Raw genomic sequence first — 21,506 nt, 5'->3', positions numbered from 1 at the left:
CCACATTATATCTTTATATAATTTTTTATAACAATATTTATTTTGCAATATAATTCTAATTTCTACGTAATTGCTCGAGGTAAAGTTCTTCGAGAAATATTCGCGAGTGAGATTCGCGGTCTGAGCATATAATCCGGGGACAATAACTTCTATCTGTGAATGGGATTTAAGTTATCTCGATTATGTAAGCTATATGATGGAACCGGATCACGCTCGATCGGTCTTTGCTCGCACGGTTCGTGTTCAACTCGAATGCCGCGCAATGGCATTTGCATAGAGAGCACGATCCTTCATCACATCTTGGCCTTGAAGATGCCAGGAGAAGGCTGCACGTAAGGGACGGCCGTGAACTTGCTTGCCGCGTGGATCCCCGCCTTCTGGTCTATCCCGACGCTAGGTACTTACGCATTTCCTTCCGTTGACGTAGAATTTAGAACCGCCTTTCCCCCCCGTATGTGATCTTTGTGATCTTTTCTTTATTCTGAAGCTACCTCAGTTCTTCTTGCCTATATTGTACTCGACTCGTGTCATTTATTTGACAGCGTTGTGCAAGAATATTATATATACTTTAGCATAATATATAAATTGATACAAAAAAATAATAAAAAGATATTCATTAGATTAATCTGGAGAAATACCGGGGGATGTTTCTACATTTATGAAGTATCTTTATGATTTGAAGCGAGTGAAACGCCCAACGCGTATTTTATCGCGTCTTGCACATCGACATAGGCAAAAGCCTGTTTCGCTAGAAACAGTCCATTGAGACGCGGGATCTTCGATCTTTCGCGGAGGTATAAACAGTACCTTCCGCAGAGGAGAGCGAAGAGCGGAGGACCTTGAAGTGTACGTCAGGATCGCGATACCTAGGTCGACGAACCGCATCTCAAGGGGTGGAGGGAGGAAGAGAGATTTTAAGTTCGTGCGTTCTTTGACCGTGCATTCTTTGAACGGTTAATAACCACTTACTGTCGACATCTCGACGGGATAAAACCTTTTTTTGTTGTCGTTCGCGAAACAGGGCTCGGTAATCGATAAAGGACAGCGGGTTAGCGTCTAACTCGCCAAACCGGACCTTGCCGAAAATACACGCGTATTATCAAGGCCTAACGATAGATGACGATCGTGGGTGGTAGAAACGTGGATCTTGAACTTCATTCTGTGTGTCTATGTGTCACACGTTTGTACAACCGTCTATCAAATTTCGTAACGTTTATATTTATTGTCGATATAAAGTTCTCTCAGAGCACGATTCTCGAGAAGCTAATAATGACGCGTCTTTTGCTACTAAAGTTCAATGTTCTTGTTCGAGTCGTTGACCCATTATTGTGGGAACGTCACGCGTATGTATATGCCGGATATTTAACACGCGTACGCAAAAATTGGGTTCAAGATTTCGTACCGATTCCAATGGTAATATTACTGGACCTTGTTGGCAAAATCCTTCCTCCGAAACGTGCAAACCGGTTGGGCCGGAGTTACTCGTAATTAACTGAGAAATATCGAAGTCGTTTGTTGAGGGTTCTAACGACGTGTCATTCGAAAGGAAGGGTCTGTGAAAAGAAAGAGAGATATCTGTACACCACGTATCGAATGTATTGATTGATAGATAAATAAAATTAAGCAAAAAGAAGCATGAAGCTATAAATGTAGTTTAAGTTTTGATAGAAATGATAGAATTCATTAATTCTTACTTATTTAGAAATGTCTTAAAAGTGAGTACATCTAATAATGTTTTAGTGTGTACCTAATGATGCATTTTAGTATGAAAACACAAAGTGCTTCGTGAAACAGGTCAAGGATGATAATATTACAGACGGAAATTTCATTTCCTTCTATATGTTCTGTTACTATACTCCTTATGACGCGATATAACGGAGTAGACAATAAAACGGCTTCACTTTCATAGCGTCATAAAAGTTGCACGTACGATTGCTTACGTCGTTGAATCCTGTTACTTAGAAATTATAAAAAATTGGTTCCTGTTAATTGGCAACGGTATAATTGAACTATATAAATTATATATACATCTTCATTAGAAAAATTGTACATATGTATATATATAAAACGCAACAGCAATTTTTCTAGGTTGAACCGGTACTACGCAAAAAGTTTGATACCAGTTTAAAGTATTAACGGTATATCATCAATCCTATAATATATCAATTAAATTTTATTATCCTCAAAGGAGCTTTAAATCTTTTTATAGCGTTTATTCATATTGATTTGTGGTTTTTATGCGTGCTTATTTGTTGACATTTTGCGTTGATGTAGCAGGCAAAACCTGTTAATTTAAAAAGCAGATCTAACTATGTCAGTGTATATGTGCCTATGTATCAAGGTATTGATGAATATCATTCGCCGATGAGCAAATTTTATTGATCGTTTCCTGGGAAATAAATATCTCGCGGCATAATATATCTCGAGACGCGGAATCTGCGAGGAAATAATTCCTTGAAATAAGAAATTTAAATTTTGTCCTGTTTTTGAAGAGTCTTCTCTGTAAAAGAAGAAGTCTCGAATAGAAACACTCTTCAAAAACTATGCCAGAAATTCTTTGCTACGCATATTCATTGATCGGTTCCGCAAAATATACACTACACGTAACCAATCGATATATTCAGACTCACCCATATAACACGGATTCGTATAACACATTTTAATATTTGTTTGTTTTAAAGTGAAATAAAAGAGATATTTTTAATGTTACATCTATAATATTCCTTTTACATTTTTTCATAATAAACCTTTACATCTCTTATAAATATGTTTTCATATGCATATGCAATACATATAAATCTATGCGATTATAATATAGAACCCTCGTGTTGTACGGATGTCTACTGTATCTCTATCGCGCGGGCAAGACAGAGAGAACAACACAAATACTACGCCTAAGAACTATAATTCACGTCAGGGCCAGTGACCCTACAAGGTCTTGGATTCTCGCACGATTGCCATGATGCTTGCATACACACCAGCTGACTTCTAGCCGACGATGATAACCGCCTGACTAAATCGCGCTGTAACCACTTACACTCTCCATCTCCCTGTTCCTCCTTGTGTCCGAGGAAATACGCAAGCTACATCCCGTAATCAAGGCGCCAATTAATTCTCCTCTGTAATTTTTATTTGTAAAACTGATCAGGCTCCCATGTCTCAGAGAAATATAAGAAGATTCTTGCTTTAACGAGTACGTTGAAGCTTCTTTCTTTTGAGAAATAAGCTGTCAGAGTTTTCACAAAAGATAGATAAATTGAAAAAAAGTTTGACCAGAATTTTTTTAGAAAATTATGAATTTTTAATATATGCCTAACAATTATTTTTAGATCTATTTTATAAAAAAATGTTTTTTCGCAAAGCTTATTATAAAAATTGTAGACTTAAATTTTTTATATTTTGTATTATGAAAAATTTATCTATTAAATTTATTATTAAGATTAAGAAACCGTTTTTAATTTTTGGCGAATCGTAGTTATAAGTTGGAATTAATCAGCTTCTTATCTTATCGATGATCATCGTAATTGTGTCGGGTTCATGATTGATCGGGATTAAATGTAATCCCCCTGTCATCGAAGTCGAATACACATCATTCAGATCACGTTCCGTTAGTCGATTTGGCGCGGGATAACGTCGCACGCTTGTTCCGTACTAATCGTACTGGATGTGTCATGTCAGACTTTTTCGGATAAGCGATTCCATCGAAGTGTCTGCTGAGGAGACGGCTCGTTAAGGTACGTCAGCCGTGAAATACGCGCGGACCCTTCTGAAAGCGGCCTGACGCTCTCTCCACAGCGCCGCTGATTTTATGGTGCTCTCCCTTCGTTCTTTCTCTAAGACATGGAATCTTCTTTATTTCTCCTTATGGGTTTCCACGCTCGGAATTCCCTTTTTTTTCCTTTTGAATTCCTCTCCAACAGGTTTCCTTCGGGGCGCTGCTTCGTGATCTCCTCAGCGCTGCGTGAAACGAAATAAAGCGAGAGCCGGCGACTTTTATAGCAGGAATGACGAGAACAATGATAGACTCGACTATCGTTTTCCGTGATTATATTACAATTCAATTTTTCCAATCTGTTAAAAGTATTCGTTCGTTTGTATACGATTATATTTTAGTAATGCAATCTTTTGTTGACGGGTGAACAAAGTTGTTTAAGACGTTTAAGCTCGCACGAATATCTTCGGTGTTTTATGCTAATATGATCGCGATTTTTTTTATCTCGCATATGTATCGCGGAACTCCGTGAAATGAAATGAGACATTGAATCATATTTATGCTAATGAGGACTCCGGAGAAACGACTTGCTATCGCCTATCATATGTCATAGAACCGTGAATACAGAGATGAATGATATCGCGATACGTAAAATATAGGGTAAAAATATGCGAAATACGAGATTATATAATATTAGTACCTCTAAACGCGAGAACAAATAATCTGTCATTTCAATTATTTTTCTTCTGGATAACTTCGCATCTCCTTGTTTCTGTTTCTCGATATTCTTATAATAATTGTTAACTTAATTTTCTCAATTACTTTATCCAATATACGTGATAAGAATTTTTTAAAAATATATTTACATATTTGTTGATTCTATGATCTTTATATATTTTGACGCGCTTTACTTTTGTGTGGTGAAAGTATTTCAGATTTACAATGATGTCGGTTAGATTGATTCTTAATATTAATAATATCAATAATATGATAGTTATGGCGGGCATGGCGATAAAGGTAACAACGATTTATCTTCAGCAATGAAGGAGGCGTACGATTTTTTTTTATAAAACGTACTAATATAATATTTATTGTTGCAATGAACATTATAATAATATAATATCACCTCTGACACAATCTCACGATGGCAAGACAACGCGACGGTAGTAAAACAATTCTGGGCATTTTTGAGTTCTATCCTTCAACGTAGCTCTCGCTACCTACTTCAACACGGCGCTCTCGATCCGGTCCGACCGGCAACGGTTTCTTTTTTTTTTTTTCAATACATTCCTCTATTTCTAACAATAAATCTAAAGCCCGCGGGCTTGTTCCACGTCGCCATTTACGTCGTTTAAGTACGATATCGGGACGGCCCGAGGAACCGTAGCGAGGGGACCGCGATCGCATCCGTGTACATAAGTCTACAGCCTCCGAAAAAGCGGAAGCAATGATAAACGGAGAGAGAGAGAGAGACACAATTTCCAGTTGCCACCAGCGGGCACGATCGACGTTCCCTCGCGACGACAGCTGGTCCGTCCAGCTTTTATAATGTAAAATTGTAGATAATAATATTAATAATCGTAAGGATAATAAAGGGATGATACTATTATAATAAAATGGCTCGATGAGAAAGACACATCCGTTCGTTCACGTAACGAGTCGTATTTTCGACCTCGTTCCGAGATGCAACGGCAACGGTCGAGGGGCACGGGAATGATGGGTACGGGATGTTTATGATTACGTGAAAAAAATGTCATGGACTAAAGCTAATCAACGGCCTTGATTTCATACATCTATCTTGTATAAAGATTGATTTCGCAAATTCTATCTATATTTCTATCATTCTCTGACGTTCCCATACGCAGGCATTCTGAGCTATCCATTCACGCGCGCTCTTTCTCTCGGTTTCTCTCTCGCTTTTTGCTCTTCTTTCTGTATCATTTGCATTCTCACTCGTGAGTACAGACACTCGTCCTCTCGTGTATAAAAATAATAATAAGATTTTATAATAATATATAATAATATAATTATAATAATATATATGCGTCTTACGCGTAATTTAATAAAATCCATAAAATTAATAATATCCATCTACATGCTGCTTGCAATAAATGTAACAAAAAATAGTACTCAATAATAATAAGGCATTTTACAAGCGTATTTTGATCGTTGCTTTGATATGGGTATGTATCGACGTACATAATATGATTAACATCAAACGAGAAAAGTGTCGTAACCGTGATTCTGCACTAATCCAACGGTTCTAACATAATTGGCAACAGATACGTGTATATTTGTCTTATTTCTGTATATGTACTCGTATGCAGATCAATGGGTATCCGTATTGTCTCTCCACGCGTGATGGGCATATATATATATACGCGCAATCGTGCATCTCGAATGCGCAGTATAAGCTGGCAAGCGACTCGCTTTCGTCGGTGGCACATATTAACGTTTACTTCAAATTTTACCTTACGAACTACATAACCACGGATTATTGGTACCGATATCGTGCTCGGTTGTCTTTCGTTCCACATCGTTTCGACGACGTTGTGAACTCATTACTGCTCGAGTGCAATGGTGGGTCCTCGTTGTAGGCGATCGGCACGAGTTCTTATCTCGCACAGATTCCGAATCAATATCTCGAAAGTGGAAGCACTCAAGGTATACTCGTATGTATAAAAATAATGTATAAAAATTATAATATAAATAAAAATGATCCCAGTAAAAAACAAACTGTCTGCAGTATACAGATTGGTAACAAATTCGCTCGATTGCTAATCAATTGGTATCAACCGTGTCCGTATTGAGCTCATATTTTGCCGACAATGCCTACTGACATAACTTGACAGCAGATTGGCAGCAAAAACCGAACAGGTTCCATCTAATCTGGATTATCTGCTCCGTCTCTATTACCAATCCGCGTCAGACTGTTGTAGCAAATAAAAAATCAAAATTTTTATTTTTGCCATCAATCTGCCAGCTTGTAGCATTTATGCAAACAGTAGCACATACGGCAAACATAGCAAACAAAATGTTGTCACCTTGTTTCTATATGTCTGCCAATGTTCTGCTAACAGCATCGTATACGCCAGATCTGAAATAAAATCTGTAGCATCTCTGCTGATGAAATTTGTAGCGAACACTGCGCAATCTATTCTCGACAGACTTTTATATGAGAATGAAATATAAAATGTAATGAAGATTTTTGTATGTAAAAGTATATACATATAATGGCGTTTTCTTCTACTCCAGAGACGTAGAAAGACAGTTTCATTTATCATTCTGTACCTCAGAGATAAAAGAAATAAATGCGTATGATGCTTTTTTTCTTCTCTTGCAGGGAACAACGTCACTTTAGTTTCGAGATATTGAATCGCCATCTTATCCTCCAACGTCTGGACCGAGTTCTTACGCGCGTGTAAAGAGATTATACGGATACATGTATAGCGTGATTATATTACTCTTATTAGTCTTAAGACTTAGAAAAAGTCGTGGCTTCTCGATGCTATCTCGAGCATGACATGGCAGAGAATGCGGCACAGGGAGATCCGCGCTCGCGGCTTCATGGATTTTTTCTTAAATGGTTTTCTTTTTTCATACACACGGCAAGATTTCCACTTCAAGCCGACGTTTATTCGTGCGCGATGATCGGCTTGCGACTGACAGTGGCATTACGAAATCGCGCGACGTCTTCATGCACGCGCGTAAATACGTCGGCGCTCGTAAATGTGAAGCTATAAAAGTCTCGTTAGCGACAACGGGCCAAATGAGAAGAAAGTGTCGATTAACGTTTTACGGGTTGTTGATGAGATTCGAATTTTTTTTTTTTGTTTTTATGCGTTTCGCGCATATTTTACAACTTCTCGTGGAATCGATATCGTTTAAAAAATTATGGGTAGAATCGAATAAGACGCGAAAACAGAGAAAGCAGCGGTTCGCTTCTGTCATTGACTAACACAAACATTCGGAGTCATTTATGTGAAAGGACGACACGTGCATACATATACGAATTTGTCGGCTTTCGAAGATGACAATTCGTAAGATCGACGGCAGTAATGCGACGCGTTTCTTAAACATGCTTAAATTGAGAGCCTAAATGTCGGCGTGCAAATTAAGATACAAATTAATAGAGACGAATGGGCGTCTCTCTCAAATGCATTTACAATATACGTATGCTTAACACATACCGGGATCCTTAAATCAATTTTGATTGATTTACATGGCGTTCGCATTTGCAACACGACGCTTCGGTATCCTAAGCTAACAACCATCAATATAAATCGTTCATGGGACGAAAACAAATGATATGTAACGTGTCGCTTTTCATACGGCCAGCGACATTTGTCATACATTCTTGCACATTCGATTTACTCCAGTCGAGTCGAAGCCCATACATCTATATTCTATGACAATCTATGAGATCATTTAACCCTTTCTTATTTAAGAGAAAGAACATGTTTAGTTTAATTATTTTTGAAGGTTTTCGAAATTGCTAAATACAATAAAGACATAAGATATAATACAATAAAGACATCAAATATAATAAAGCCGAAATAACCGGATATCCATAAGGCAACATAAAAGATAAAATATATTCAAATTTAACAAAAGTTTGTACTGACACATGGTCTGAAATAATTTTTCATGATTTGTACTGATTATGAGACATGGTTTTTCATAGTCGCAATGTCGCAAGTATTTTCAATGCAGATTCAGTTTACAAAATAAAATAAAAAATATAACAAAATGTACATTGATAAGAATTACGTAGTAAAGTCCAAAAGTTGTCGACCTGATCTAAAGCGCGCAAGCCAATAGCACCGTCATATTCCTCTATCATTGAAATACAAGAACCTCCAAAATGTCATCTTACATATAATATAAACATCATATTGATACATAATATTTAATATAAATATTATGATATGCAATGTATATATAAATATTATATTAAACGTATATTATCGGAATTTATATTATTTTCTCAGTTGAAATAATTCCCACGCAAAGGTAACGCTGTGTACTTTTCACGATTAATCCAACTTTCGGATCTTACTACTATTTCAAGTTCATTCTGTCTAGTCAAATATCTAATCAAGTATCTAGTTTAACTGTCTATTAAGTATTCCAAGTTCGATCCCGAGCCTCATACTTTGATTTTATAAAAAGTTGATTGGACAATCGAAAGTTATGAATGAAGGAGTGATCCGTTTCGGAAACCTATTTCACTTATAGTTACATTACATATTTTATCTTTTTTTATTACAACTTAAACAATTTTCTTTAAAATAAGTTCTAATTGAGCTCCTTAATGACTGAATATCTACCGGAGATATGTTATTTGAAATACAAATTTCGATCTGATGAGCTTCATAATAACTATTTGACTTTGTCGGAGTTTTCTCGACTTCTCGGAGCGCCGTACTATGTGTCGCGAGGCCATATTTACATTGACTAAAAACTACTCGCGGCCGCACACGATTGGTATTAGTGCGCGTATCCTCGATATATTCGCGCGTGCCAATTCAAATCTCAGCAGAAAGCCATGCGTTATCATCGTCGCCGAGGTTGATGACGTTGGACCGTGATTGCGGGGTGTTGATAAGAGAATGTCTTGTCCGGTCCCCTTCCTTCTGCCCGAATTGACGAAACGTAAATTGCAACTAAAAATGGACAATTATCGCGTGGTAATGTCGCGGATCAACCGTTTCAACACTTTCGATATTTTATCAATTGGATTTATATCGCGTAGCTTCGTTCTGCGCTATTGAGTTGCTCTCGAGTTCACAATGACGTTTTAGGTATATTTCATACTTAGGAGATATGATTTTTTAAATGTTCTAAAAATATATATGTTCCGCGAAACATGAAAGGGTTGAAGTCTCATAGAAACGATAATTATTAGGCGAAACGTTCACCAAAACTCTAACATGCGTCAAGAAATATTACAAAATATTTGTCTGCTAAGATACAGGCTTCGACTGTGATATTATACTACGATCATACGGTCAGAATCCAACAGATGCCGATTCTTCTTCAACTATCACGTTGAAAATTTGCTTATTCTTCTGATATCCTCTTCTTTCTTCTTCTTGATTGTCCTTACTGAATGATAATTAACACGTTGCTACTTGTATGCTCTCTCGATGAACATCCTTGGCACCATCATCGACTAAACTATACAATAATCTTCAACGTGGCGCGAGAACATTCGTTGCCGATTTAGCAATCATCATTATTCGATGCAAGATGTTGCTGATCCTTCATTGTCCCGAATTATCAGTCTTCGTCAAGCTTACATAGCGTATTTACACAAATGCTTCTCGTTCGGGTTCACGTGTTACTGTTGTCGTGAACGTGCACGTGTGCATGCGTGGAATTGGCGAGGGGTGAGTGCGGTAGATGCGGTAGTTCGATGAGAGTGACATCGTATCCGGCGGGAGGATCACCCGGATCGCCAGGATCGCCCGGCGAGCCCGGATTGTTCGGATTGCGCTCGCTATCCGGATTGATCCGCGAGTGACTCACCTCCAACAGGAACAGGTCCTCGTCGACGTAATATCGAATCATGTCGTCGTCAATTTTCGCTGTAATTCTGCAACAGGGTAGGATGATGTTCTCGTTAAATTCTCAGCGTGACTAGCGCGAGCGAAAGCGGCGGATCTCGTTTCGAAGAACGTGATCGCTCGACTTTTGGCATGCAACGCGGTAATTTCGGCCGCAATAATATTGTGATGCTTGATGAATGAATTGCGTATTACCGTACAATTTCCGTATTTGATGTCGATAAACGCCAAAATTTCACGTTAAAATTGTGCAACAGTGTTTTATGCGAGAAATTTTGCATTGTGATGATTATTATTGTTTCTCTATGACATTTAGTATTTTTCAAATATGTCTTTCCTCTTAATATAAATTTGTAACGTTGAAATGGACACGAAAAAGAAATTATTGCATAGAATATTGCATCATCGTTAAATCATTACAGTATTATAACGGCAAGATGATGTATATACTGTTTTGCGGTGGATCTCGAAGATCTCGCAGTCAAAGTGAAAAAAGTGGATTGTAAAGTTTGCATCGCATTGTGCGTAGCTTGAGAGAAAGAGAGAGAAAGAGAGAAAGAGAGAGCGTAAGATAGGGTTTGCTTGAATGACGTGAAATGTACATGTCGAGTAACGAAAAATATCTATTCGAGGGAAAAGAGGTTCCTGCAAGAATACGCAGTATATGTAACCACCGTATGTTGAAAAACCGGCAGAATAAATAATCAGTTGAACGAGACGCATGACGACATTAGGCGAGGCAGGCAAGGCGTGCATGAGTGCGCTCATGACGGAAGGCAGAAGACGAGAAGCGTGAAGGATTAGTGGATTAATCAGGCGTGATTGTGCGTAGCGGAAGCGAGATGCAGTCAGCAGTGCAGCGACATTCGCGTTAAGGTGATCGGCAAAGAGAGGACACTTTTATAACGAGAGAGTACACGAGAATGGCGTATACATTTAAATACATATGTCGCAGAGAAAACGCGTGTCCGACATTTGAAAGAGGCACGATCATAGGCGAGAGGGAGAGGCGAAAGAGAGAAAGAAAGAGAGATAAAAAGAGATAAAAGTAGAGAAAGAGAAAGAGAGAGAGAGAGAAAAAGAGACTACCAAACCAGGCGGAGAGAGTCAGGCAATGTCACCGTTATGGCATGCATCGCGTGGGCGTGCATGCAAGTAAAGATGACACTCTACTAAACTTACCCCTTTGTGTTTTTGCGATAGAGGTTATTAATACTCGAGGATGCAATTTTGTACTTTGACTCAATCTGCAAAATAGAAAAAAAGTAGAACATTAGAATTTTGATAGTGGCTTGCGGACCGTCGTTTTCGTTTCGCGCACGCACTCGAGAAAGTGTGCTCGCGAGAGAGACGCGCGTAGGTAGACGCAACATTTACTGCGAGAATGACAGCAAGAGAGAGAGAGAGAGAGAGAGAGAGAGAGAGAGAGAGAGAGAGATAAAGAGAGAAGGATAGAGCGAGAGTAAAGTAGACAAGACAGATCGAAACGGGAAGATATAACGATGAAAAGATATATCGTGCGTCGCGCGAAAGAACGCGGAGGCAGTTTAAGATCGATTGGAGCGCGGCCGGAGATAGGAGGAGTACGTAGATCAACGCGTGGATCAATTTTAGATCCGTTCGTTTGCGGGGCTGCGTAGAAGCGCGACGAGAATAGAGAAATCGTTGACAAGAGAAAAAGAAAAGGTGTCTTTTTTTCTTTCCACTTTTTTCTTCCGCCAAGTTTTGATCTCGGATTTAACTCTTCCACTCTTAACGTCAACGTCCGGTAGATCGTTAAGAGCCGCCGACAGTCTCGCATATCCGCGGTGAAGGAGGGGGGTAAATATGATCGTACGTCTTGCACTATCGATATATTGTATTAATGAGGATCTTGGACACAGTGGACAGTGATGCATGCGCATTAATATTAATTAGCGAGTGGACCAGTGCGAACGAGTATTAATAATGGCGCAGTATATGCTTTCACATGCATGAGTAATATATACTCTCTCATGGGGCTTGGGTATATGTGCACGTAAATGCTATAATATGTATATGTGTATGCGTGTATAATTTCCGCGCTCATCGAATCGTGCGCGATTGAATAAGCGAAACCAAACTGGTATCGATTGAAATCGAAACAGACATTAGTTACCTTCCGGCGTACGGCTTTATTAAGCCTGGAAGTGTTTTGCTGGGGCTACATTACAGGAAGCGTAATCTCGATCGATGGTAGCGATAGCACGTTGCATTATTATTGTCTCGCTTCTCGTTCTGTTTCCAAAGCAAAGCCTCGCCGGCGAATGACAGCGTAATCACGGATTAACCCATTAACGCCCACGGTTGCGCATATTCGATGCTGCGCGGGGTGTTTTGCATAAAACACATTACTGCTACCGTACGTATAGTCACCGGTATCGGTCGCGGTATGGAAATGGTGAGAGAATTTCCATTTTCCCATTTCCATTTCTACGAGGCGTACGAACGAGCTTGTTAGAAGACGTTACTTTACCTACTTTACTACCGAATGACAAGTATCAATACTCAGCACAAAATTTGCTGAGCATATTTCCTCTTGATTATACGTGTTCAATTTTACGATTGTATATCAATGATATTCATCCCTCGTTCCGAGATTAACGTTACATTTATGTCGTACGATTTATAGTAAAGTTCAACAATTTTCTCTATACTGCGGGCGTTAATAGCTCACTATGAGAACGGGATACCTATATATTAGCTCTACAAAACTTCCGCTATTTCTCTCAAAAGTATCTCCGAGAACGATGCAGACGCAAGAGAGCAGATCGTGCGAATCGTGTCCTTGCAGCTGCAAAGGTCTCTGAAATCTCTCTCTCTATGCGCGCGAATGTTTGCGTGTTGTGAGATGTCGTTGTGTGTTGGCGGTATTAAAAGAAAAGAGATCCTTAAAGGATGTTCCTTACAGCGTTGAGCAGCCCTTGAACCGTCGGCGGGGTGACGTGCAATGGCGTGTAGATGTCTTCCGATTCCTGACGCACGTAAAGCATGACGCGCTCCTCGGCGTCCGTCGGGCGCAGATGCGGCGGCTGCTGTTGCAGGTGCAGCCGATTACCGACGCTGGACACCACCGCGCCCGTCAGGCCGGCCTGTTGCACCCCCTGCAGCACCGAGCCCTGCAGCTCCTGCACCTGCATCAGCAACGAGTCCTTCTTGTCGTGCAGGCTACTGAGATTGTCGGGCGGAAAGTGGTTGTGGAACTTGAGGGCCGGCAGACTTGGCCGGCCGCATGCCGCCGGATAGGGGCTGCTACCCCCCGCCGCCTTTAATCCTCCACCTTCACCGTTACTGAGAGACGAGGTGTCGGTGTCCCCCCCGCCCCCGCCGCCGCCACCACCGTAGAAGCCCGACAACTCCATCGTCGAGAACTGTCGTGGAAGAGAAGAACATCAAGGTTTATTTCTACTTTACATCTTTTTCTTTTCTCCGCGAGACAAGGCCCGTTCGAATTTCACGTTAGGAAACCAAGAGCAACTTTGAAGCTACGTTAATTTTTTTTTTCTTAATACGTAACGTCAAAAAATGACAAACATGCGAAATGCGAACAAATCGAAAGTCAGGGGTGATAAGAAATAAATTTGAAAACTCCTCAGTTTTGATAGTAAAAGTAAAATAATGCTACACATTGCTCAGTCATAATGTAATAACATTAATTATAACGATAACAACTGGCATATTTATTAGGATAGAGCTAAGAACATAAAAATACTGAAAGGCTACTACTCCAGTTCGTTGAACCGAACTGACGTGAAATTCGAAAAAGTCTATCTTCAAAAAAGTCCACGTCATTACTTTGCGATGCAAGAGTTGCGGTTAGTGTAGGGTTTCGGCGGGGGTGAGAGCAGAGGATTATGGATTCCACACGATTTTTTTTTAAGTTCTCTTTTGCATCGTTAGTTGAGATACATGCTAATAAGATACCGTAGCGTTTGATTTGCACTCGTATTTGATCAAAGACAAACAAATTGTCAATTCGACAAATATAGGTGCCTTGTATTGAGTTTTATTCACGTCAACGTAGCATATTAAGAAAAGTTTATTCTTCTTTATAATTCATTGTATTTTCATAATAAAATAATATATATCTTCTGTACAATTATTAAATTTAATATATCGCAATTAAATTTGTCTGCGGTCTATGAGAGCATAGCAAGTCTTTACAGACCCTGTTTCTTATTTGAGTAACATACGAAAAAAGGATGGATGTGATTACCTTATCGATGGCATGCTCGGCCGGCGGGGAGAACAACACAGGCGGTTTGTGCAGATCGACCATGGAGTAAAACTCGCTACGCTCCGTGACGGGGTGATAAAGCTCGTCGAGCTTTTTTCTGCCGGTCGCCGTCATCTTCCTCTTAGCCGCGCGTCTCTCCTCGTCCCGCGTCTTTCTCTCTGCTCCCTGCGATAAGCAACGTCATCTCTCAACTTAATTTCAACGATCGCATTGCGACCAGGAAGCGATCGCGCGTTATTTACATCGCAAATGAAGAGAGAAGGAGAGAGCGGGGGGAGGGGGAGAGGGGAAAAGATAAACATATGAAAATGCAAGAGCGCTTACCTTATCGCAGAAGACCTTAATTTGACAGTAGCCGCGATGGGAAGGCGGCGTGTATGTGTGCGCGTGAGGCGGCGGTTCCTCGTACGTGTCGACTTGGATATGCAGCGGCAAACCCTTCACGCCTTTCTGACTCGAGAAATCGGTACTGAGACACTGCACCGCCACGTTTATCTGCGGATCAGAAATCGGACAGGTAGCAGTGGCGGCATACGGCGACGTACGCGGGAAGGGACGTGCTTTATTAACGTTTCCGCTAAATGGCCATGCAATCGAATGCGCGAATGCGATACGATATTTGCGCGTGTAGCACAAGATCGCGCGGCGATAAGCGAGATATATTACGGGAAAGGGGGAACGCGGAGAGGGCACTGTGGGGTACGCGCGTGTGTCGTTAAGGAGGTAACGTGAATCGACATTTCCGGCGTTCCTTACCTTCGCCGACGATTCGAGTGGGTTCCAGTAAACGGCAATCGCATTGTGCGCGACTTCCTCTATGCAGCCCACCAGGCCGACGCTATTCTTTGTGTCTGTAACAACGGACGTGACTCTGAAACTCGCGGATCATGCAGGGGAATATGAAGTAGCTAGTGCTGTTCTCCGGGACGCTTTTAGATAGAATATTAACATAACGGATCATACGTCCGTGATAATATCTTACCACTTGTCCGTTATGAATTAAGCAGCTTGCGCAAAAGTACGAGAGATTTGAAGATTTAATCGATCATAAATGTCGAGAATTTGTTAAAAAAGACTTCACAGTCGTTCTTATATCATTTATATTTATTCATATATTATTTAGGTTTATATCATTTTATTTATACATCACTGTACCAGCATCGAGAATCCGTTGTTTGACGGAATGCTGTCTGCCGTGCCAAAACTGCCAGGATTTGATTTCGTCCTCCGGACTCTTCTCCTCCCGGAACATCAACATTACCACGCTCTGTGACAGCACATGTAAATAATTATTAATCGTGTGACGGGCTGATCACTGTTATTACACTTATCTGTACATTATTCCTAGGGGCAAGATGGGGCCAGGAAAATATATGCACGCATTTAAGATGTCTTTCGCGATGTGTTTCAAGATTTTTCGTATTTTATAAATCATCGCTCGAGATTCCTCCCGTGTTTTATAATTAACCCGGTATGTGTAAAGTGGTACGGCATAAATAAATGTCTTGTGTCTACAAAGTTAACATTCGGGTTTCACGTTTCAGCCGGATCGGCGATACGCTGGGAGACGTACATCGGCCGCGACAGACGCACGCTCGAGCGGGCACACGCGGGCGTGAGCGTTTCGCCGCGAGCGGCGAGCGAGCGCCGAGACGGAGGAAGGATTTTTCGTGATTCGGGTGAATGGGCGAAGAACTGCTCTCCGACGTACGGGAGAGAAAATATGGACGCGCGAGCGCGCGCGATCGGGAAGGAAAGAGAGGTTCCGTGAATAAGAGGCTCGCGTTACGCGGTTACACTTACTTAACCGATCTCCCTTGAGGCTCGCGCCGCGAGAGACGCGAATATACCGTTCGAATTGCCACACGCCTCGCTCTCGACGCTCGATTAGCAATTAACGAGGAAGCCGTAACTCGTCGCGGCGGCGCGCACGACGGAGAAAGAATCGGCCACCTTTATCAGAATGGAAATTGCTAACGGTGCGAGCGCACCGCGGCTACCAATTAGAGCCGCGAGAACAAACGATCCCGTCTGACTTCTTCTTTCGACTTTCGACACGCCGATCATCTCCGCGAATTTTGCTCCGCTCCAGTCACGCGAACGGAACGTGTGTAACGCTGCAAAACGCTCGTTAGCCAGTTCAACGTTGATCGAATTGTATCGTGGACTAGGTCGTGAAATTAGATCATGGACATTATATTACATTATGTTAGTCTCTTGTTACTGAATCACAAAATTGATTCGTGTGGAACTATGAATAAATATATTATATAGTTTCTTTTGAACGTTGTATCGTACAAAATTAATTGTGGATTTAAAACTATTGAAATTCAGGCAATATATTATTATTTGTGTTAAGCGTATCGTTGTACGATCTTCGGGATGCAAACTTCTCTATCCTCGAAACGATATATTTACCTACATACATCATCCTATAAATACCGTTATGCAAACAGTATAATTATCCTTTTTGCTCTTACCTTGACTGTCTGCCCTGCCTTGAGGAGCGGCTTGTCCGGATCGGACACATATTCCAACGTGATCCCGTAGAATTGGCCCTTGTTGATGTACGTTATTCTGTCGTCCTCGCGGCGCTGCGACGTGCTGATCGGCGACTCCAGGTGATACTTAAATCCGTAATTCGAGAAACTAAAGGACAGACGAATAAGATTCCCCAAATGAAGCGTGGATACACAGTTCCGGCGTATGCGTAAATAAAAAAGCACATGTTTAAGAAGCAATCTCCCTGGTCATTATGCAGCTCGCCGTTTCACACTCGGTCAAGATTGAATCACGTTTACTTAATAGGCAGTTACGAGCTCGCAAACGAATGCTCAATTAGCTGATTAATGCGCGATGCAATATGAATGATTATCGTGTCATTATCGGCTAATTCTTCGCCAACGTTATTCCTACTTCGCCGCCAAGACAAACATACCTGACGCCGCTCTTCGCGTGGAAAACGCGCTGCGTGCGCGAGGCAAACAAGACCGCGCGAAACATCCGCTAATTAGAACGTTCGTCATTGCGCGGAAAGAAGCGGTCGCGATCGAGGTATGAATATTCCAATCGCTAATCGCGGGGCAAAACGATAATGAAGGGCTCGGGCACCCGGAGCCTGGGAAGCCGGCAACCCGGCGAGCGCGCCAAGTGGAAAAAGAAAGACGTCGACAGACACGCATCAGCCTTCCCCTGAAGAGGGGAGAAAATCGCGGCTTCTAATCGAGCTTATCTCTGCGCCGGCCACGACTAAGGCAAGGCAGGTAGGCGGGCGACCGATAACTTATGAAAAATGAATGCCCATAACCCAAGAGACCGGGGGAAGAGACCGCGCGATATAAGTAAAACGCGAGACGACAAAACAACGCGCACGGTGGAAGGAAGGTGGACGCGATGAGAAAACGGGAGCAAAACGATCGGGCCCGCCGAGATCGAGGAAAATCTGTAATCGCCAAGCCGCCACTTCTCGTCTCAAACCCGATTTATCGATACCGGTCCTCCATCGGTCTACCGTCGGCGAGCTCTCCGAACGTATAATCGTATATCCTCGCGCGAACGTCCTATTGTCTCTACGAAGCGCGTGCACGCTTTCGTATTCGTAGCGCGGTCCTTTCGTTCTTTTTTTCTTATGTGTGGCTCTCTTCTTTTTTTTTCTTCTCTTTGGGGAACCGAGGGGACGAACGAGGGGGCAGCGTGCGTGGCGAGCGAGGCGATAACTGACCGTGGCGGGTGAACGCCCTCCTGTGCGCCTTTACTGCTCGCTACCGTTGCACAGCCGCCGCCTACCCGATCTGTATATACCTTATTACAACTCCCCGTGTGGGTTACGCATGACGCTATCAAGTCACTCCTTCTCTTTCTCGAATCTGTCTGTCTGACCGTCTCGCTTTCGTTTCGCGAAAAAGAACCCGGCCTCGGTCGAAAAGAGAGAGGCTACCCCTCTTGACATTTCGATTTCACGCTGCGAATGGCCGGCGCGGTGGACCGCGCGATTTTTCAGCCCGATCCCGGCGCGGCCCCGAGGCGCTTGTCCGCTCTTCGAGAGTCGACTTCGGGCGAGAGCGGGCTGCGACTTAATAACTTTAACATCATTGTTCATCCCGCGCGTCGGTGAGTACTCAGAGAGATGGAGCGAGAAATATTCAGCGCCGCTGATCGTACAGTCGGCTCTTAACAATGGAAGGCAACAAATTACAAAAGACGGATGGAGCGAAACGGGAAGTAGAAAGATCGCTAGGAAAGATGGATACGGGAGAAGGGGAAGACCGAATGAGTCGGCAAGCGGATGTGATGAACCGCGAAGGAAATGAGGGGTGCGCGAAGAGTAAGGGGCACAGGAAGTTCTTCTTCTAGACTAGTGAAGATATTAGTTTCCCGCGAAACAGAAATGACATCGTTATTCTCTGTTTTTAGAGACGCCATTAGTTGTCAGTCGCAAGAGAAATCTTACATTGAGCATTAGCGCATGAGCGAAAATATTATTCTGCATATGTATACAAGAATTCCATCTTTGTCATTAATCTTTGTAACGATTAAGCGCATTAATGCGCAACGAAAGCTATGAATTATTAATTAACTATATAAAATAATATTTCTATCATTTATAATCGTGTATATACGTGTACGTTAATTGATTCTTCGGGCCATTAATTATTTTTTACGAACATTTGTGTCCACAAGATGAAAGCCGAATATAAATTTTAGACATTGAACGTTTCCAGTCACGAGGCGCTTTCTTTGTTGCGTAAATTCGCAATTGCTTACCCTATGAACGCAAGTTATTAACTCTTATCGTTGCTCTTCCGTGCCTTCCATGTAATAAAATAGATTAATAGATAAATATCTATCAATCCCGATATCCGTCTATTTATTCGTCTATCTATCTGATCGAGCAAATTGAGCATTCGCCTTTGCACATCGTTATTATAACGTTATTATAACATTTGTATAATTTCCTACACTCTACCATGCAACCTCTAATCAAAACATATCAACAATCACAGATCATATCAAGGTACGATTCTATTAAGCGATATTGCCTTTATTCTTAATGTAATAAATATAACTACTTTTAATCAAAGCAGCTATAAATAGCTTCTTTTTAAAGTAAAGTGAAGAGATGCATTTAAAGTTTCTGAAACATTTCTCGAGACCGACACTTGCGTTAAATGTTGCATTTATTTTTAAATCTTAAGGGCTACCATATCTCTATCGTCGACTTCTCAACAACTGTAGCTCGCAGAGCTTACTTACATTTTCGGTATCTGGATCTTATCAGCGTCGTTCTGCCTGCCGAAATCGTGCCAAGGCCGCGATCTCTGCGGATTCGGAGTTGGATTCGGATTTGTCGCACCCGCCACCAGACTACTGCGTTGCACCTGCGCTTGTGCATGGCTCTGCTGCAGTTGCAGTTGCAGAGGTTGATGTATTACCGCGCCACTCTCGAGGACCACCGCCGTTCCAGCTGTAGTCCCACCGGGGCATAATTCTGTGTAGTCGAATGAGGACTAGAAAGAAAATTTAATTTATTGAATAAAAAAATAAGGATCATATTCGATAATATATAATATACAACAATTTCATTTAATCAATTTAAATTAATAACTTCCATTGAAATTAAACATCTTGAATTTTTCTATTCTTTTCTAATAATCTTACTTAATTCGAAAATCCGCCCAGTGCAAATTACACGAACGTGGAAATGTACAAAAAAATTAAAAATGTAATAATATTAAAATTATATTTATATTTTCAATGGTTCAAGTAATAAATAATATCAAAAGATTTTGCTCTCTTGTCTTAATAGTATTTTTCATGATAAGAATAATAATTTTTAAAATGTTTTTCGCGGGAAGAAACGCATGGGATGTAATAATAGTATCGAAACATTAATATAGAATAAATAGCGTGTAAAGGTAGTTGCAACTCCTTCCAGTCATGTTCTCGTAGATAAAACGCGTTCGCATGTATAAGCGTATTTAATCTCGCTAATTTAAATGCTCGCTGATTACGCTGTAATTAGTATTTAAAAACCTAGTAAGATGTAATTATTTATCGATATCGTTGTGGTTTCGTATATCAGCGGTATCGCGATTCAATATCTGCACACGTTCGCGTCTTATTTTGCATATCAATGCATTTCATTAGATTTTTCCGTTCCTCAAGTGTCCCTCAATAAATTTCAAACTGCGCCGATTAAAGGGATCACTGAACCGATAAATGATTAACCGCTCGCAAACACGCGATTTCACGTGACTATGTCCCGATGCGTCCGCCTCGGATCTCTCCTCTCCTCGTTGATTACACACGTATCGCCGTAAACAAATCTCGATATATCGACGCAAATGGATTGCAGCGAAAAAACAACCGATTTTTTCCTCAATATATCATTAGTATGCATTTTCGATCGTGCGCTCCGCTGCGCATTGCGCATGCTGCTGCCGAAGGAGAAAGAATAGAGGAGCTTTGTGGTCTCGTAAAATCAACCGCACAATCCGCACACCCGCTTCCAACCGTTGGCTGTTAATAAGCGGCTTGCCGAACGACCTATTCCCTCATACGTCTTCATGCGATTGCGCGTCGCCTGCAGTTATTTTTCAATGCAGCGCGGTTACCGCAGCTCGTTACCTCAACTCTCTGTCATCTCGAAAAAAAAGAATCATGGCAGCTTCTTTCTTGCTAAATTCTCTAACCACTGAACCTACCGCACGTCGCGTCGGCACGAAGCTATTCGTCGTTTTGGAATTTTTCAAATGCTTTATGCATTAAATGTATGAGATGCAATGAACATGAAAGTCGCATATTTTCTTCCAACAGTTTTCGACACTCGAAGACGATGTCTCGTCAACAAAAATTTTATCGCTTGTCATATATCTTTCTATTAACATTCAACGCTCTCGTAATTACCTCCTAAAATACAATATGTTAAAATTCTTAAATATTTGATTATGTAACAAAACTTTTTTAAATT

The 21,506-nt window shown here is 41.2% G+C and overlaps 1 protein-coding gene across 3 annotated transcripts in view; it reads right to left on the bottom strand.

The window, feature by feature from the left end:
* Window positions 1-5,765: 5,765 nt before the first annotated feature.
* Window positions 5,766-21,506, bottom strand: part of LOC112468911 (protein grainyhead) — a 34,028-nt gene continuing 18,287 nt past the window's right edge. The window contains exons 4-12 of one of the 3 annotated variants that reach the window (XM_025038323.1): window positions 19,790-20,043; window positions 17,017-17,185; window positions 15,692-15,803; window positions 15,293-15,387; window positions 14,861-15,031; window positions 14,516-14,701; window positions 13,209-13,670; window positions 11,464-11,528; window positions 5,766-10,310 (exon numbers count right to left, since the gene is read on the bottom strand). In XM_025038323.1, the coding sequence (XP_024894091.1) occupies window positions 10,049-10,310; window positions 11,464-11,528; window positions 13,209-13,670; window positions 14,516-14,701; window positions 14,861-15,031; window positions 15,293-15,387; window positions 15,692-15,803; window positions 17,017-17,185; window positions 19,790-20,043 (1,776 nt within the window). In that variant the 3' untranslated portion in view covers window positions 5,766-10,048. The remainder of the gene's footprint in view (window positions 10,311-11,463; window positions 11,529-13,208; window positions 13,671-14,515; window positions 14,702-14,860; window positions 15,032-15,292; window positions 15,388-15,691; window positions 15,804-17,016; window positions 17,186-19,789; window positions 20,044-21,506) is intronic. The other 2 variants (XM_025038324.1, XM_025038325.1) reach the window with 2 other exon arrangements.

This window comes from Temnothorax curvispinosus, unplaced genomic scaffold, assembly GCF_003070985.1.
Source record: "Temnothorax curvispinosus isolate PA1 unplaced genomic scaffold, ASM307098v1 QBEX01002228.1, whole genome shotgun sequence".
In the NCBI taxonomy this organism is placed as follows: Eukaryota; Metazoa; Arthropoda; class Insecta; order Hymenoptera; family Formicidae; genus Temnothorax; species Temnothorax curvispinosus.
This window is presented reverse-complemented; position numbering and strand designations above follow the sequence as displayed.